Source organism: Clupea harengus, chromosome 10 (assembly GCF_900700415.2).
Source record: "Clupea harengus chromosome 10, Ch_v2.0.2, whole genome shotgun sequence".
In the NCBI taxonomy this organism is placed as follows: Eukaryota; Metazoa; Chordata; class Actinopteri; order Clupeiformes; family Clupeidae; genus Clupea; species Clupea harengus.
Genome location: NC_045161.1, coordinates 9,192,211 through 9,210,609, shown reverse-complemented (window position 1 = coordinate 9,210,609; position 18,399 = coordinate 9,192,211). Strand labels below are relative to the sequence as shown.

Sequence of the window (18,399 nt, the reverse complement as noted above, 5' to 3'; positions counted from 1 at the left end):
AAGGGCAGATGACAGGGGGAGACAGAATTCTCCTCCTGCTGAGTCTTCAAATGAAGGCTTTATTATTGTCGATCAGCAAACCGAAATCAGCCGAATCCTTTGTGTCTAATCGATGTCTTGCACATTGATGTTTTTGTGTGCTTCCACATGTTGTACAGAGGGAACTCGCACACTTCTGCTTCAGTCAATTTGATTAAATATGTATATGTGTATGTTTTAGTATCAGTGACACACTCAGACTGGCTCTGCATAAACCATGCCTGATAAGAAACACATCAGGCCCAGAGCCCCTCAACACCCCCTGCTCGCTAGTTTAGCTTGTAGGGGGAGTTAAACCCATTTCTGTTTTATTTTCTGTTTCAGCATTAAACGGCTTCTTCAGAACATAGTCATGAATGAGACAGAGGTTCATTCAAAAAAGATAGTTTCACAAGTTCCCTTTCACAAACTTAAAATGTATTCTTTCCATATGTGACTGATACATTCCTCTTCCTCAGGCTCTCCATCCAGCTTGTAATCACTATATTTTAAATCTCATCAGCTTTGCACTGCAGTAAGGTAACCTCACCCAGTTATTTCATCAGTGACTCAGCCAGGCCTGAGCCTTCATGCTATATAAATAGAACAACACTCCTTTTCATTGGATGTCGGAATACAGTGACTAATTGGTCTTGATGCTTGGTCATGATTGACTCTTCACACACCCATTCTCTTTCTCTTTCTCTGTCTCTGTCTGTCTCTCTCTGACCCTGCTGTCTCTGAAACACGCACACAAACACACTTATGACGGAGTTCAAGAAAGTTCAAATGAATAGGAAATTAAATATACGTCGGTAGACTGCCTTTCCCCATGCTCCCGATTCAGCGCATGATTTTGATGCGTTTAAGAATTAAAGACAGAGAAGAACTCATCCCTTTTTTCTGAGGAGTCGCACAGAACATGAATCCCTTGATTCATAGTAAGACGTTTTTCCTTTCTCATCTTTGCTTGGCTGTTGCTTATTAGAAGTCCTTGTCCCACTTGGTGGTGATGTCATCAGAAAAGTAAGCACCAGTGGTGAGGCTGGAATGATAAATAAAAGGGTGAACGGGGTAATAGCTTTGAAACTCCCTCAAGGCCTGCTCCTAATTACCCAGAATCCATCACTCCACAACGCATTTGTTATTGTATGCCATATTTGGTGGTGGGCATGTACAACCCATCTGAAGAAAACCCACAAGTATCTCAAGGAGATTGAGGCACACTCTTGTCCATAATAGCAGACCTCAGAACATTCTATCAATACATGAGACCAGTCAGAACATTTCCCTCAGGGGTCTGAGCAGGTCCCTCTCTCCCTTCAGTGTTATGTAATGCTATCTCACACACAGCAATACTCTCATAGATTAAGGAACACAGCCGAACTCTCTCAGACGGATACCAATTGCAGCGGTCTCACACTCCTCGGTGCCCAGGGGGAGCTGTGCTCACATGGAAAAACATAAGCTCTGAGGCCCAGACAGGCCTACCGCTCCAGAATAAATACATAACACCACTGCTCTGCAACAGAAATAAAAACACACATTAATTAGGAAGTCTTAATAATGGATAAAGTCCAGAGCTGTCTGGAGTGGAGCACAGAATGTAATGGTTGAGTCCAAAATTCAAGAACTTAAAAAAATAGTTTAAAAAGTGTGTGAGATTAAACATCGAGCCTGAACTATAAAAACCCTGTGACCCTGTGATATTGTGTTTAATATGCAGCTTTTATCTAAATATCCAGTCTACAGACTTAGACTCTGAGGATGCTATTAAAAGACAGCATATGCAGAGGACAGGTCGAGGTGGAGAGCGAGAGGTGGAAGGGAGGGAGACAGAGTTCCTCTGTTATCCAGGATATCACATCTGTCAGTGGCTCAACTGGCTGGCTGCAGCTTTGGAATGTGAAAGCTCTGCACTGTTTAACTCCTGCACTGCAAGTGGAGCCAGTCTGCTCTGGCTGATGGCCAACAGCTTGGGTAATCATCTCTGGGAGTAGATTCAGAGAAACAGAAGAGTTCGGCTGGGAGGTAGGTTGCAGAAACACCCTGACTGACCCACTCACACATGATACCAGCAATGGTTATGAGGGAGTTCCTCTGGTCCTCTGAACTCCTTCACTCCCACTCACACTCACACACACACACATTCTCATGCGGACACTCATTTAATTATAACTTGGCAAAATTGCGATTGCGCATGGGTCCTGCTGGAAATAGAAGTCAAGCTCACTCTGTTCCCTGTCCTGATGAATCCTCAGGCATGCTAATTGGGGTTTTTCAGACTGTCATCTGTTTCCTATTCTGTTCCCAGTCTTTTCTCAAACGCACCCATGTGTCGAGCTGATTCACAGACTCTGACACTCTAGGTCCGTTCCAAACTGGAGCCATTCGTTTGTTTTTGGAGCCGAGAACATGGAGACTGGTGGGTCGGAGGTTAAAGGGTCACACACCCAGATGGTCGGCCACTCAGGAAGAAATCGGTTTGTGTCACTTCCTGAAGGGCCGTTCAGGAAGCAGGTGTCACCAAGGAGAAAAGACGAAAATAACTGCACTTTCTCTGTAGTTTGGTAGCCACCCCAGTACCCCAGTAGATCCGCCATGCCACCCCAGTACCCCATTAGATCCGCCATGCCACCCCAGTACCCCAGTAGATCCGCCCCGGTTTGGTAGATTATGTGTCTCTCTTCCTCTCACTCGCCTTTCTTCACAGACCTCCTGTCCCTCTTCCTGTCATCGCTACAAGTCGCTGAATTTCATCAACATTCCATGGTCTTTTGTCGCTAAATCGCTGCAAGTCGCATTTTGTCTGGACAGGCCTTTACTCTGTTCTGGTAGGTTGGCTCTCTGTTGGGGGCTAAATGTGTCTACAGTGAGTCGATAATCCCAACTGGATTATTTCAAAATGTATTTTCAGAGAAAGAGACTAAATAAAATGTATCTCATCATACACATGGGAATGTACTCCGAAGCTTGGAACTCATCCAAGACTAAGGCTAGAATGTTAGAGGTCTTTTGTACATCTGGAGTTTTAAAGGGTCCTAAATTCCATCAGATACGCAGACATTTCTGCTATCTGTAAATATTTGACACTCCTAATCTCTTTGGGAGAAAAATCTATTTTTTCCCTTCTTCCTCCTTCCATTTGTGGACACATAAAACAGAAGTCTCAGTCCTGTCAGTGGTTGTAAATGATCCCAAGAGATGTTGTAAAGCTGGAGTGATAAATCTGATGTGTCTGCCGTAACTCATGCACCATCAGTTTCTCCTGCAGTGTCTCCAAAATACGTCTGGGAATTGGGTAAATTGTCAGTCATCTATGGCCAAACCGCTAATGTGTAGTGAATGTGCCAACACTCAGTGATGCTACGGGTTGTTATAAAGATTTTTGGTGGTTTTAGAAACCATTCATTCATTCATTCATTCATTCACTCACTAATTTCTTCTTTCTTCTTTTTTCCTATCTCTAATCATTACAATAAATCTTAGCTGATTCCCCCTCCTTTTATAGGTAAAATACCATTGGGTATATAATAAGCAAAGAGTTAAGTGTTGCTCCACTCCAGATTTGAAAGGTGAATTCATCATGATGCTCAGGACGAGGTTTCCACCTAGTGGTAAAATGAGTGTACATGTAGACAGTGAGAAGAGAAAAGGGGTACAGCTGTCCACACCAAAGCACAAACACCTCATCTCACCACTCATACTAGGCAGTTTACCAGCACTTCACAGAATGCAATCAATGCACTAGATTGTAACAAATAATATGAATTGTGTGGTTCTTAGTGCATTCATTCAAAAGTATATGCTGCATTGAATTATAGTGTGCTAGCCAAGTACAAGCACAGAGATCTCAATTGCAAAATCAGCTCTCATGTCCCACGTGACTCTCTGGGGCAGGAGTGCCATTTTAAAAGTCACTACAGTTCTCTGAATGCAAGGTAGACAGGATGGGTGTCTAATCTTGACACAACACTTACACTGATGGTGGACAGATATGTTAACATAAAGCAGGGCTAAACTAAGGCATTAACAGTATAACACACAGACAAAATAATAACAGTTACACACACTAATACCAGACAAGAAAGGTAGGCATAACTCATCAGCTAACAGCATCAATAACACCAACACAGCTCCAGTGTGCCCCGCGGCATGCTGGGAACTAAACAGCCCCCTACTTACACACACAGAAGCCCGTACTACCCCTTGCACATTTCAATATTATATTAATGTATAGTATAGTGTATTTAAATACATAGTGTATCATACAAAGAAAGCTTCCCACATTGACCTTAGTTCGTTTTTTTCTCTCTCTCTCCTCCCTCCTGCTCTCTCTCTCTCTCTCTCTCTTTCTCTCTCTCTCTCTCTCTCTCTCTCTCTCTCTCGCTCACTCACTCAGTCGTTCGCTCGCTCCTTCACCCACTCATTTTCAAGTCCCTTACTGGATATTCAGGGAAGGCAAGCACTGTTCCTAAAACTGCTCATCTGATCTGTTGGAAATGGAGCGTGATGACTTGTGGATAATGAAGACTAGCTGAAAGTGAGAGTAAGACTAATTACCATTTTCATGTATATTTTCTGTGGCCTGTTATCATCTGCTAGTGATGGACTTGTGAGGTTCCTGCATTGAGTGCACTTCTGGTGTCAGGTGAAATACATGTTTTGAAAACACTTCCAGTTGCAGGACATTCAGCTGTGTATTGAGACTATAAAGGCTTTTCTGTTTCTTATGTTTATGTTATCAACATCACTGGGACTGAATTCCTGACTCTGCATCTTAGGTCAAAGCTTTCTCTAATAAATGCAGGGCTCTGAAGCACCAAAAACAAACTAACTAACCAACAAACTGAGAAAAACATTCTGACAAATAAGGTGCATTCTTGGTGCGTTGCAAAAGGTAAACATAACAAGAGTTCAACAGCATCAGCGAACCTGGTAAACATTTGCGGGGGCTCAAAGGTTTTTCAGTTGAAATCTCTGCATCCCTCCCCCTTCTGAGAGCAGCTCCCGACACCAGCAGATTTCATTGCTCCCAGTCAGCGTTTCCCATGTCCTCGAGTCTAGGACAACCGCACAGAGAGTGTCCAGTGACGCTGGAGCACAGAGAGAGAGACAGAGAGAGAGACAGAGAGAGAGAGAGAAAGGAGAGAGACAGGGCATGCCAGAGGAAGAGAGAAGAGGATGGTAAAGACGAGGGGAAGTACTAGTGACTAAAGGTAGTTAACAGATTGTTGAAGTTCGCATCATGAGAGCAGAAAGAGAAGGGGTTTTAAGATGCTGCAATGGATTGGACTACATAGTGCCATATTTGCTTCATGATACAATTGAGTAACATATTTTAAAGTGGATATTATGATGTATTTATGTGAAAAACAGTTGTAATAAAATAGTGATCGAGACTGCTACTGGTAATATTATTGACTCTCCAACTCTTCCCTGTCAGAGTTTGCTCTCTCTGGTCCTCCATGGTCTCTGTTGTGGCCTGTTTTCAAGACTGTGAGAAGAGACACAACGGGCTGTTCAGGAGGCGTTTCTGGTGTCTCGCTGCCCTGTTACCATGGCAATGCTCAGCATACCACTGGTGTCGGTCTTCTGCAGCTTCCTGGTGTTCCAGTGGCTCTTCCATCATGTGAGCCCAAGGCTGTTTTCATGGCTCTGCCCTGCTTTCCTCAACCTACCACACACGCACAAGACTGAGTGGAACATCAGGTATTGTTTGTGTTAATCCACAGTCACTCACAATAACTTATTACACATCTCTCACTGGAATGTGACACAACAGTTATCCCTCAGAAACGCTGTCCGTTCAGGGCATCATGGCCACCTAATTATTTCAAAATATGCTACGCCCCTACAATCTAACACAACAAATAGCTAGTTCTAGAATGTGTTGCTTGAGTGAAACTCTTGATATTGAGTGCTCATACAGTGCCAGCATTCACTGAGCTGTCCCTCATAGCTGTACAAAGTACATGTCATGTTGCCTCAGATTACTGGCACAATAGTCAGAGTCAATATGAGCATTATTTTCTTCTTTCTTTTCAGAACAGTTTCTACGCTCCATGCTCTAGTGGTGTCTCCCATCAGTCTTTATATATTTCTTTTTGATGAGGGTGTCAATGAAGATCTTATCTGGTGAGAGAAACATCGTATTGGTGTGGTTGGAGAGGAGTCTGATGGCTTAGCTGATTTGGGTTCCTTGCAGACTACAGTATCCCTATAATAGTCTGACATTTGTGTCTTGGAACAGGGGAGACCCAACACTGGTGAAACTCAACATCGCCATAACAACTGGATACCTACTTTCGGGTCAGGTTTCTGATCTTACTGGACACCTTGTCTATACCAACCTCCGTTCTTCCCAGATATACTGTAAACAAAAATTCAACAATGACCCCTCTGAAGCTACATTATTTACCACATACCAGCTGGTACTCACCAACCAGTGCTTCACACTGTAGATGCTGGCATGCTTGCTGGCAATGGCACTCAGGAACAAGTCACCGATCAGCCTACCCATCAATCATTGCATTTATCACTGGCATCTTCATATAACACCCACCGTCCCCTTACAACTACTCAACAGCTGCAGTTGCCCATGAAACCAACTCATGAGGCTGAAAAGACACATTCACACACGGCCCCCACCCTAAACACAACTCCTAATCCAATATGTCACATTTTCACAGATTTGCTGGTCATGTTTTCCTCTTGGGAGATAACTGGGGACAAACTATTTGTGGTGCATCACCTAGTCGCCCTGTATGCATATTCATATCTGCTGGTGAGTTTCATCTGTTTCATCACAACTGTCCTAGATTGTTTACATCAAATTCATAACAATCTCTCCTGATCCAGTGCATATCCTATGTACCTTCCTCATCAGGAGCAAGGCGTATTACCCTATTTTGCCAACTTTCGTCTTATGTCGGAGTTCTCCACTCCTTGTGTGAACCAGCGGTAGGTAACCTCATCACCTTGAATGATTACTCATCTACTCTGAGCAATGTTGCTTTAACTTTACTAATGTTATATGTATATTTTCTTTCTTTCGAGAGTCCACATAAAACAGCCAACAGCCAATGAAAATAAGTATGATATATTTTCTAACTACCCGTGTCTGTAACCAGATGGTTCTTTAAAGTGTTGGGTTACCACAAGACCTCTGTGCCAAACCTGGTCAATGGGACGTTGATGGCAGCTGTATTCTTCCTGGTGAGGCTTGCTGTCCTTCCAGTCTACTACTACCGTGTGTTTGAAGTCTATGGCACACAAGCCTACCACCGGGTGCCCACCGGGGCCCGCTTGACCTGGATGCTCTCAAGCCTCAGCCTGGACGTGCTGAACCTGCTATGGATGTGGCGTATCTGGAAGGGATGCCTGGGGGTCCTGCGCTCCTACAGAAGGCCTGAAGCCAGAGATCTACCCAGCTCCAAGACAGACTGAGCAATGAAGTACAGAAGTGTTTCTTCAATGTTATTGTAATGTTGTGATATGAATCTATGTGTCAGAGTCTGTGAAAAGAAGAAAAATACTCTCAGTCTAGCATACTGTGACTAAATCTGTTCCACGTCACTTCCGGATTCACTGTATGTAGCCTTATGTCACACAATAACAGGCTATACATACAACAACAGCCCAGATTCTGCTTTACATCACAGAATATAAAGTCTGGTGAGCTTAGTGACAAAATGAATCTATTAGCCTGCTGAGTAGCTCTTCACAGATATGATTCCTGGTGGAACTAGTTGTTTTGAAAAAGGCAAACATATGTTCATATCATTAAGAGAAAACATATAAAATCTGCCAAGAGTTCTCTATCAGCAACATGAGTAAATTACTGTGGCAGAAATGCACATATGTTCTGGTAAATTAATAAAACTATGCAATTCATCATTGTGCAGTTCATTATTTTTAAGACAAACATATACATGCATATCTTTGGTTTATAAATCCACCCAAAAAGATCAAATAAAGAAAAAAATCTGAACCTCAGATCAACTCAATGTAGTGATTATGTTCTTTCAAGCATCTTTGTAGATTTCACAAAAAAGGGTTGTGCAAGCAACCTCCACACTAAAAAAGCAAGGTACAAGAATGGACCTAAAAGGTGTAAAGGCTTGTCGCTCCAGCTGTACCCTATCAGGGTATGAGCGCTGTAACTTTATCATTGGTACATTTTTGTACCTTCTTGTCTCTACCTCTAAAGGAAAATGTCTGCACCCTTAGTGACAAAAACGTACCTTTATGTCCTGGAACAAAAATGTCCCCATTGGAAAGGTACAAAAAATTGGTAACTAATGAGGGTTAGGGTTAGGGTTAGAGTTCCACTAAAACTGCATTGGAACTGTTCATTTGTTATGGGAGTCAGTGACATCACATCATTTTTATATATTTTTTTACATCTTTAGAGACCTAGGTTAGACAGGTAGGAACGTCATGTAGGATTCATGATGTGGACGTTGCACTCAGGAGTGGAGTTTGCTTTTCCTGCTGATGGGTCTGAATTATCAGAGGCAGTAGGTGTCTCTCAAGGTCAAGAGAGGATCCTTGACAGCTGCGTTTCAAGGATGTTACCTCATCAAAATCCCACCAAATGACTGTTCTGATGTCTGGGATCCTTCAAATTCTACCAAGGACAGAGTTTAAAGAAATGTCAAGGATGCAGTGCAGTATCCTCTGCGTACTTAAAGGACCCACAGCACCTTTTCAATGACGCACTCCTGCACATTCGCTAGACTGTTCCATTGTTTTTCCTTTGAATGCTAGGAAGTAGTCTTGCCAAAGAAGCATCCTTGACTTTGAGACTCAGTGGAACAGTGGCTGTCCCTGATAGTCTACTACGAAAAACCTGTTTGCACACTGAAGTAGGCCAATTCTTGACCTTTTTGGTTTGTTTGTTTGTTATTTGGTGGGAAATTAAATTAATGATCCACTAATTCGAAGTTAGTGAAATATATGAAATCAACACTTTTATCTTCTGTGCGTACGTACATTCTTTATTTTTTGCAAACAACAAACAATGAACACATATGCAACAGCACACGCAGGTTGTAGCCATAATCATCATGTCAAGCGCAAATAGCAACTGAACTCTGGGCATAGGATAGGTAAAGTCTAATAAAAGGTAAAAACAGATTTCATTTTCAACATATTAATTGTAGAAATACACTGGTATTCACAAACAGCATTAAAATGACAATAAACAATACATTTCAATAATGTAGAAGTACAACTGATTGATGGATTTCTTAAAAAGGCTTACAGCCTGTATTTGATTTCACATTCAAAGTGATCGTGCTATAGGCATACAACTCTGATCTAGAAACACCAAAAATGGATGGAAAACCAGACCAAACCAGGCCTGTTATGTTGTAAAATAACAATCTATTGTCTGAAGTCCTTTTGTCTAATTTGTTTAATTTGACTGTGTAGGCTACCTGTAATTTAATATTATCCTATATATAATCGATATTATGCTACATTACATTGAGCTGGTAGGAGAAGGTGTGACTTTCAACCTAACTTTGTGAAAATGTTTAGTTTGTACAGATGAAGAATTGTGTTTTAACATGGACTATCATATGTTTTGGAGTTACTGGGTGAAATAAATCTGTTTGGATTCAGTTGACCCAGTATTGGGTTGGTCCCAATTACCCAGAGGCTGGGTTCAAATAGTTCAGTCACATATGCCAAGGGGTTTAGATAAAAATAAACACGTTATATTCCCACGTGGTGGGCAGCTACAAGACGCCATTGACTTGGATTCCTCTTTGTGTAATCAGTCATATGCAGATGTCTGTTATAGCATAGTAGTCCATATAACTGAACACCTTGCAGATGTAAAGCAGTGTGGTCACATTCAATGATGCCCCCTCAAAATTAAGTTCATGTGATTGGCTGAAATTGAAAGAGAATTTTTGAATCAAGCAGTGTCAAAAATCCACAAAGAAATGCAGATATCTTCACAAATAGCCTTTACGTTTGTGAATGACATTTATATGTGAATCAGAAAATACATTTGTAAATCGTGTGACATTTATTTGTGAATCGTGTGAAATTCACAAAATACATTTGTGAATAGCGTGGCATAATTTTTGTGAATTTTTAAACTATTATAACTCTATTCTATTATAATTCTATGTCTATTTCTCTGTGTGTATGTGCACCCAACCCAAATTAAGGAGACACGAGGAACTGTGTACTGGTGGCAATCAATGACTGTAAATAACCATAAATCAGTGTCATTTAGTCATTGGTGGCAATGAAAGGTGAACTTATTTGATTTTCTTCATACTGTCAATACTAAATAAAATAAAAAAATACAGCGATTTCAACTATGGTTTTGACGCATTCCACTTTCAGGCGTGAAATATCATGACAGTTGAACTAAACGTCAGATTAAGAGTGTTGGAAGGGATGTTTCATTCCCAGCACAATGCAGACTGCGCAGACCTCATCAATCTTGAACACATCCTTGTGATGCAACGGTGACGAAAGCAAAGCATTGTGGGTTAACTGAGTTGAGCAGGGCGCACGACATTGAAGTGGGCTTGTGTATGTCAAGGTAAGGAGAGTATTTGCTTACGTATTTCTGTTTGTAATATCGTTTTTCTTAATTAAAATGATGGTTGGGTGTCTTTTAATTAGCTAGTTTTGAGGGCATTTTTGAGTGACAGCACAGTTGCGTTATGTAACAGAGCTAACAAACCTAGCTAACGTTAGCTGGCTTGCTGAGATGCCGGTTGACTGACGTTAGCTTCTCAGTATCATCACATACATTTTTTGAGTGTTACGCAAGCAAATTACGAAAGGTGGTTATTTACTTAGCCAGCTGTTACCTAACATTAAGCTAAAGATACACAAGGCCTTCAGATGTTACGGTAATTTATAATCATAGACCTACTTTTACAGTGTCAATTGGTCCTATATCCAAATTCAGCTCAGAAAGGTGTATTGTCAGCAGCATGTTGAATTGGAAGTTGTGTGAATTGCCATGTCATCATTGACATAGAAGCTTTGGTTTGTTGTTAATAGGTTTATGGCTGGACTGTAAGGATGACAGAGGCAGTGTCTAACCACATGGACTCGTTGAAGGTCAAGACCTTTCCTACTTCAGAATACAGCTCTGGATCTGCACCGCCAAGAAGTTGTCCCATGCATCAGGAGCCCAAACAAAGTAGGAGTTATGGGAGAACACTGGTCTAATCTTTATCTCCGTGTACAACATTTGATACCATAGACAAAGTGATGTGACTGATATCCCCCCTGTGTCCCAGGTGCTCCTCCCCCAGAATGCCCCATGCACAAGGCGTCTGCACCTGCCCAGCAGGCACCTGAGACTTCCGCTGCTGTCCCAGAGCCTCCAGCTCATCAGGACCGAGCCTATGAGTTTGTAGAGTGTCCAATGAAGGCAGCAAGGGGAGAGAAAGGAGATGTGTCTGACATAAACCCCGCAAACATGGTACAATAACTCATTACTTTACCTCTTTTTTTCATTAACACATATAAACATATGTCTGAACTTTGAATGCTGATTTTACACGTGAAGCTATCGTCTGTCAATGTAAATGGATGTCTTGCAGATGCCCCCGCCCAACCAGATACCATCAGTAGATCAGCCTTTCTCCCTGTCTGTGAAAAGAGAAGAGTCCACAATTCCCCGGGCCGGATCTGAACAGCACTGGGTCTACCCATCGGAACAGATGTTCTGGAATGCAATGCTACGCAAAGGGTGAGCTAACTGGCCAGCATGCTGTACCCGTACATTTGGTCATCATGGTCTTATCAGACAAGCCTCCATCTATACCTATATGTTTGATCAAGTCTGTTTTCATATTGAATAGTATTATAAGACCCTCCTTGTGTGGTCACCCAAAAAACACATTCAATTAACCTCCTGTCAGGTGGCATTGGAACAAGGGTGACATTGAACAGAAGGATATGAACAACATCATCTCGATACACAACCAGAACAATGAAATGGCCTGGCAGGAGATCCTCAGATGGGAGGCTCTTCATTCTAAGTGAGTTGTGAATGATTGACAGACAGCATAACTTAGTGTAGCATAAACCTTAAATGTGAGAGTAATATATGAACATAATCTGTGTTTAAGGGAGTGTCCGTGTGGTCCATCTCTGCTGCGGTTTGGGGGCAAAGCGAAGGAGTTCACTCCGAGAGCCAGGTTCCGCCACTGGATGGGGTGAGGATTTTTTAGTTTTTCCCTCCAAACTTAACACAACATCTGTATGGTGGAAAATGGAAATTAGTGTGATGTTACAAACCATTGTTTATTTCCATTGTTTTTTTCTGATTGTCAGGCGTGAATTACCATTTGACAGACATGACTGGATTGTGAATCGTTGTGGAAAAGAGGTCCGATATGTTATCGACTACTATGATGCTGGGGCTGCCTCCAAGCATACCATTCTAGATGTGCGACCTGCTCTTGACTCCATAGGAGCAGTGTGGGATCGCATGAGGGTATCGTGGTTTCATTGGACCTCATGACACTCCAGACCAGTAGGGGACACTGGTGGCTACCAGAGACGTCGACTTTGATGATACCCACTGGGGCTTGAAGTGAACTTTTGCATCATTCACCAGTCAGCTTATAAGCAATCATTATCTGAGATGCTAATGAGAGATGGCCTTAGTCTGCCTTTTTTGGTCCTAAAGCAGATATCTCAGTTTTGCTTTTAAATACATTTCAAAAACTGGATAGAGGACTGACTGCCCAGACTCTGGTTTACAGTTGGTGGATCGGTTCTGTGGTCAGACATTTCATTCATTTCTGGGGAGTGTGCACTGCACAGTATTCATTTTCAATCAATAATTGTGGGTGCAGGAAACTTGAATGATCCTTCCAGTCATCTATATTTTGGCTTTAGTTCCAGGAGTACATGGTTCAGCTTCATCACCTGTAACTGTTGATATCACATAATTACATTGCTTGGATGCATATATTAATTTTATGTACATTATTTTTTGTCAGCTCTGTTCCACTCCAACCGAACAGCTCTGATTCTCTTTATCTGTGCTGTTTACTGTATAATAAAATATTTATTTCTAATCATTGAGTACTGTTTTTGTTAGACGGTGTAAAGCCTTAATGCCTCATGAACATGTTAAAAAGACTACCACAATACCAATCTCTGGCCAAGGAGGACTGGACGTTTTCACAACTACACGCTCAGTTTTTCAGTGGTTGAGTTTCACTGTAAAGGTGTCTTTTTATGCGTGACAGCTCCACCGGTTCGCCGATAGGGGTTGCCGTACAAAGAGTACATCGACGCCTCCCCCGCCTGCTTCATTGGAAGCCGAAGCACTAAATTAGCCTTTGCTTCAAGGAGTCAATTGCACGTTACCTAGACTTTATGGTATGTACATGGATTCATGCGGTGGTCTGTGTGAATGCATTCAGCGGTGGTCCAGTTTGTTTGAGTCTTTGCTGCGCTAACCTGCAACTTCAAGTCATTAACGTCAGCTAATTCGCGCGTGCGCTTCCTCCTCGAAGGAGGAAAGCTAGCCTGCTAGCGTGGAAGTTGCACTCGGTTGTGGCTGGCTAACGTTAAGTTAGCTTAGGTCGTTTAAGTTTAAGCGAAATAGGTTTAAATGATGTCAGTATTACACATTTTAACTCCATCAGAGAGTTGGATTAGCTGCTGAAATATTTTAACCATTGACATTAGCGCCAGTCTTTGTTCCACCTTTGTGTGATAACGTCTGTCTGCGTTAACGTTATATATTGACATTTCGCTGACTTAACTTTGAATCCTTTTGCGAGATAAACTTAGGTCGTTATTTCCCCCAGGTAGTCTGAGCTAGCGAAACTGTTGTCCTCTGACTTCACTGGTTCGACTGTTTACACTCCTGCCATTGCAAACATGTCCACGGTAGTGGAGCCTGCAGCTGCACAGTCCACCATCACTACGATGCCAGCAGGTATACTAAACCGATGGTTTCAACCCTGTGTCTATGGCTTCAGCGTTTGTCAAATGTGTTGTTCACTCGTCTTCTCGTTCACTGAAGTATTTTTTACCCACAGGTAGTAGTCGCTTGTCCTGTACAGTCTACGGGTGCAAGAGATCTTATACAGACATAGAAGCGCTCAACTGTCATATCAACGACCACCAGATTCCTGCAGAGACTTTTCCAGGTGCACTGAGACATACGGAGACTTCTGTTCCACTTTGTATTTTTGCCACTTAATGCCTCGGTGTCAAGTGTTCGTATATGGACTTGGCATGAGTATGCTGACAGTCAGCTTGTGGAAGAATTTGAACTTAGTGCTAAACTAATAATACATATCTTATTAATGTAATAAAGCATGGTCATAACTGCTTTATTCATCCTACCATGGCATTTTCTCCCACCTAACTTCTGTTAACCAGGGAAAATCTTCCTGTGCTCTACAATGGGCTGTGAGGGCTCATTTACAAGCATGCAACAGCTGATGGAGCATATGAGGGTCCACTATAAGCCAAATATCTACTTCATGTGAGTTTGTAAGAGAGTTTATAATGGTTGGCTTTGGTGCAACTTTAACAGTAATATTTAACATTTCTAAGCAAAGAGAGGCATAATGACAGAAATATATGGTGGGGAAATGGAACACATGCATATTACATTTTCTGCTTTGTTATCTGTAGCTGTGAGAGTTGCCGGTCAAAGCTGCGATCCTATCGCACACTGCTGAAGCATCTACAGACCTGCGCTAAAGTGGCCAAGAGTAGGGCAGCACGGGCAGGGGCACCCGGTGAACAAGGGGCTGAGCATGAGCTCCAGGCCCCGGTCTTTGCACCTGACCCATCAGAGACCTCTGAGCTGGAGCAGATGGAGACCACCCCACCAACCGCGGAACCCCCTTCAGCTGTGGGGCATTTCCCCGACCCCACGCTCTCTTCTAGTCCCACGGAGGCCTCTGTTCAGAGTCCCAGCATGTCTCAGACTTCCCCATCACAGCCACTCTCCTCCCCCTCACATCAGAGTGCTGCAGCCGCCTCCAATGCTGTCTGGAGGAAAAATCAAGGTGAGCCATGCACTGTTGTTTCCTTCTGTCTCTAGAGAGAGAGAGAGAGAGAGAGAGAGAGAGAGAGAAAAGGAGCTGAAGGAGACGAAGGAGACGAAGGAGACAAGTGCCCATAAATGAGAGAAGCTTTCCTAAAATCCTACCTTGAGTTGTGACTTGTGTGTGATTTCATGCTGAGAGCTGCCGCAGAGCTCTGCGTTGTGAGTGAACTGTGTTTTGTCGTGTTGCACTGTCCTGTCAGACGCGCCTGGGCCTCAAATGCACAGATGGAACTCTACTCCAAGCAGTCATACTATAAGTAGAGAGACAGTCCAGGTGAGGCTTTAAGAAACCCTCTGACCCACACAGGTACACACACACACACACACACACACACACACACACACACACACACACACACACACACACACACACACACACACACACACTCACATTTAATATCTAACCTAAATCTGTTGGTAGGTTAGAGTTTTATTCTAACCTATCAACCATTGAGCACAGCATATTTGCTCTATTTCTACTTATGAAACCACCCTACCACACTAACCCAGCTAACCATTGCAGGTGTGAAGAGTGCTTTGCTAGCCAGCATCCCTTCCTCTTGCCTGCTGCTCATTTTAGTGTACCCGTCCCACCCCTCTCCTCCGCAAAGGCTGGCAGCTTTCCACCCCCCACCCCACCAACCCCTGTTTTCATAGCTCTGTCTGGTAGAGGTGCATCTATGTCCTGAGGGCTGCTAAACCCGCTGGTGATGGCTTGCACACAAGAGCTCTCGCTGGCTGTTTTTGCATTCAGACGTCATGATGCCTTGTTTGACACTCCACTGATGTTCCCGTTCTTGTCACCTGTGTTTGTAATCTGTTTTGGACTTTGGACTGCATCCTTGTGTCATGCTTCACTGGAATTCTTCCAAAATTGGCCAGAATCTGTGGTGTCTTGTGCTTGTTTGATTGCTAGTTGTGTTTTTGGTGGAGGAGTCGAATGAAATTTCAAAGTATCTCTCAATTGAGAAGACCATTTGCTCCAAGCTGATGATTTGATGTGTAATTAACATACAGGATATGGACTGGCCATTAATTAAATCTTACTCTTAATACATATTTATATAACACACATAATGCTTAATTTTTGGCCAAACATGTTTTACATTTCATTTCGTTTTGACTCTGGATTTCCTCAAGATCTTGACCTGGATGATTTGTAAGTATTGTGGAAATTAACACCCAAAGATCTTTAAATTATTCCCCTTAGTGATCGATTAGACCGATTCCTCCTTATGTTCAATTACACCCGCTAAGATTCTACCAGAATGAAAATTCTTCATGTCAGCTGCTCTTTCAATCTTGAATTTATTCAGTTTAATTGTACTGCCAGTCAGATAAATGTTGGGATTTTTGTTGAAATCCTGTCCTTTCTCTTGTCCCCTCAGGCCAGTCCTTTAGCAGCCGTATCCTATGGGAGCACACCAGGGGCCGCTACAACTGTCTCCAGTGTGGCCACAGCACCGCCAACCGCAAGGAGATGACCGCTCACATTGAGAGCCAACACAAGAGTCCCTCTGGCAAACCACCCTCAGAGCCTGGTATGAACTCCTCAATCCTATCATCTTAACCCCCCCAGTTTTTCCTGTTCATAAGTGAAGTTTCTACAACTACTGGCCCTTCCTCATGCACCTCTTCATGTTGCAGATGGAACAGAGAGCTCCCCTACACAGCTGCAGTCACCATCAGATTCTGAGCTCTCAGCCGACACCCACCCGTGACTCACTCTGTATCTCTCCGTAGTGAATATCTTCACCACTGTATCTTATCATGACAATACTAAAAACCTGGTTGAAATATTTATTGAAAGACTATTTTGTGTATATGCATTTAAAAATATTTTGAATGCAGCTTCATGTTGTAAGTTTTATGTTTTGTCTTTGATAGTGTCACCCGCTATTAAATAATTCCATGGTGAAGATTTTGATTTGACATGGCATCCTTGATACTATATTGCTTGCTCATATCTGGTTATGTTAGCTTTTAGAAACTGCCCTTAAATCTGTCACCAAACATGTGGTTATGTTAGCTTTCAGAAACTGGCCAAATTTGTGGTCTGTATTTGACTTGGACCCAATACCCACAGATAGGCAATCAATCATTACAGTCTTATTTTTTCATTCAATTCAATTCAATTCAATTCAATTCAATTGTATTTATATAGCGCCATAACAATACAATTGTCTCTAGGCGCTTTACCGAGCCCAGAGCCTGAACCCCCTTAGTGCAAGCACTAAGTATAAATTACTTCCTTATTGTACCGTACTACTCAACATGGGCAAACCTTTATTTCAGTCATCAACTCCCTACCACATGAAAACAATGACATTTGACACGTAATACTGAAGTGTCTACTAAGTCCCATATACATCCAGAAGATGACCTTGACCAGTATTGGAGGCGTGTGTAAAATTTGACTGTTGAAAAATACACACAAACCGTGTGTTCACAAACAGTTTTTTTATACACTCTTGCACCTGTCAAACAGATTAAACTATTCGGATAAGCTGTTAACTCATCTGAATGCTATGACAGATGAACAGGTTAATCAAACTGCAAAAACAAATACAAACTATACAAATTATTTCATATTTCATTGTGGGAATACACACATATAGAGAGATGTGTAGTTCAGTGACATAGAAACAGGTTTGTCAGGAACAATTCATATTTTTAAAAGAAATTATTTTGACTGCAGTAATTAAGTTTCACAACGCTGTAAACATACTTACTGTGTTCAATGTAATCACTAATGTGTGTGTGCCTGCGTGTGTGTGTTTGAGATTAGTGGACGCGGCAGATTGGCAGGAACGTAGCGGTGATGAAGAGAACGAAAGCTCCAGCTTTACAGAGCAGATACCAGACCACCAGGCGAAATGACACACTCTCCACAGTGTTCGCCTCACTGTTACTCTTCTCCTCACATGTACCTGCAAAACACATCGCAGAGTGTTAGACCATGGACATTGAGGCAATCATTACCTCATGAGGACTTGCATAACACAGAATATTAAGTCTAGACTAATGACAAAACAACATCGGTAGACCCATGCAACAGAGAAAAGAACAGGCCTACATCCTGTAGTTCTACGACACACTATTATAGTATTTGCTCTGGCTCACCATTGATGCGGATTTGAATGATGGGACTAATGGCATGTGCCGGCTCGGTCTTGCAGACATACGTCCCGTTGTGTTCGTTGGTGGCATTGAACTTGTAGTAATGGAGGGTACTGTTAGGAGTAGCAACACTCATATTGAGCAGCAACTGCTTGCCGTGCCATAGCTGCCGTTGGTGCGACAGA

The 18,399-nt window shown here is 42.5% G+C and overlaps 3 protein-coding genes across 9 annotated transcripts; all 3 read left to right on the top strand.

Moving 5' to 3' along the window:
* Nucleotides 1–4,403: 4,403 nt before the first annotated feature.
* Nucleotides 4,404–7,914, top strand: LOC105910812 (TLC domain-containing protein 4-B-like). Of its 4 annotated transcripts, none has more exons than XM_031575263.2 (7): nt 4,404–4,561; nt 5,465–5,730; nt 6,067–6,156; nt 6,272–6,393; nt 6,711–6,805; nt 6,908–6,981; nt 7,152–7,914. In XM_031575263.2, exons 2-7 carry the CDS (start codon nt 5,579–5,581, stop codon nt 7,465–7,467), a joined length of 849 nt encoding a protein of 282 aa, XP_031431123.1. In that variant the 5' UTR covers nt 4,404–4,561; nt 5,465–5,578; the 3' UTR covers nt 7,468–7,914. The 4 variants fall into 4 exon arrangements, with proteins under 4 accessions (XP_031431123.1, XP_031431122.1, XP_012695013.2 ...); XM_031575262.2 differs by having other exon boundaries at nt 4,404–4,567; XM_012839559.3 differs by having other exon boundaries at nt 4,407–4,567; nt 6,272–6,330.
* Nucleotides 7,915–10,454: 2,540 nt separating this feature from the next.
* On the top strand, nt 10,455–13,094 carry LOC105910811 (holocytochrome c-type synthase). Its single transcript, XM_031575261.2, has 7 exons — nt 10,455–10,588; nt 11,059–11,200; nt 11,301–11,485; nt 11,607–11,755; nt 11,928–12,047; nt 12,138–12,224; nt 12,343–13,094. Exons 2-7 carry the CDS (start codon nt 11,080–11,082, stop codon nt 12,530–12,532), a joined length of 852 nt encoding a protein of 283 aa, XP_031431121.1. The 5' UTR covers nt 10,455–10,588; nt 11,059–11,079; the 3' UTR covers nt 12,533–13,094.
* Nucleotides 13,095–13,191: 97 nt separating this feature from the next.
* Nucleotides 13,192–17,013, top strand: znf414 (zinc finger protein 414). 4 transcript variants are annotated; one of them, XR_001162828.3, is made up of 8 exons: nt 13,192–13,401; nt 13,840–13,966; nt 14,070–14,180; nt 14,416–14,521; nt 14,674–15,053; nt 15,295–15,368; nt 16,483–16,635; nt 16,742–17,013. XR_001162828.3 is itself a non-coding variant. In XM_012839556.3 (7 exons), the coding sequence occupies exons 1-7, from the start codon at nt 13,399–13,401 to the stop codon at nt 16,813–16,815; spliced, it is 954 nt and encodes a 317-aa protein (XP_012695010.2). In that variant the 5' UTR covers nt 13,192–13,398; the 3' UTR covers nt 16,816–17,013. The 4 variants fall into 4 exon arrangements, 3 of the variants coding, with proteins under 3 accessions (XP_012695010.2, XP_031431119.1, XP_031431120.1); XM_012839556.3 differs by lacking the exon at nt 15,295–15,368; XM_031575259.2 differs by lacking the exon at nt 15,295–15,368 and having other exon boundaries at nt 13,836–13,966.
* The last annotated feature ends 1,386 nt before the right edge of the window (nt 17,014–18,399 follow it).

What these genes read in the sequence shown, in the direction of transcription:
- LOC105910812 (XM_031575263.2), top strand. Translation starts at nt 5,579, where the DNA reads ATGGCAATGCTCAGCATACCACTGGTGTCGGTCTTCTGCAGCTTCCTG. An exon ending in AAGACTGAGTGGAACATCAG is followed by an intron (nt 5,731 to 6,066) that starts GTATTGTTTGTG and finishes CTTTCTTTTCAG; the next exon opens with AACAGTTTCTACGCTCCATG. An exon ending in GTCAATGAAGATCTTATCTG is followed by an intron (nt 6,157 to 6,271) that starts GTGAGAGAAACA and finishes GTCTTGGAACAG; the next exon opens with GGGAGACCCAACACTGGTGA.
- LOC105910811 (XM_031575261.2), top strand. Translation starts at nt 11,080, where the DNA reads ATGACAGAGGCAGTGTCTAACCACATGGACTCGTTGAAGGTCAAGACC. An exon ending in GCATCAGGAGCCCAAACAAA is followed by an intron (nt 11,201 to 11,300) that starts GTAGGAGTTATG and finishes CCTGTGTCCCAG; the next exon opens with GTGCTCCTCCCCCAGAATGC. An exon ending in TGGGAGGCTCTTCATTCTAA is followed by an intron (nt 12,048 to 12,137) that starts GTGAGTTGTGAA and finishes TCTGTGTTTAAG; the next exon opens with GGAGTGTCCGTGTGGTCCAT.
- znf414 (XM_012839556.3), top strand. An exon ending in AAGCCAAATATCTACTTCAT is followed by an intron (nt 14,522 to 14,673) that starts GTGAGTTTGTAA and finishes TGTTATCTGTAG; the next exon opens with CTGTGAGAGTTGCCGGTCAA. An exon ending in TGTCTGGAGGAAAAATCAAG is followed by an intron (nt 15,054 to 16,482) that starts GTGAGCCATGCA and finishes TTGTCCCCTCAG; the next exon opens with GCCAGTCCTTTAGCAGCCGT.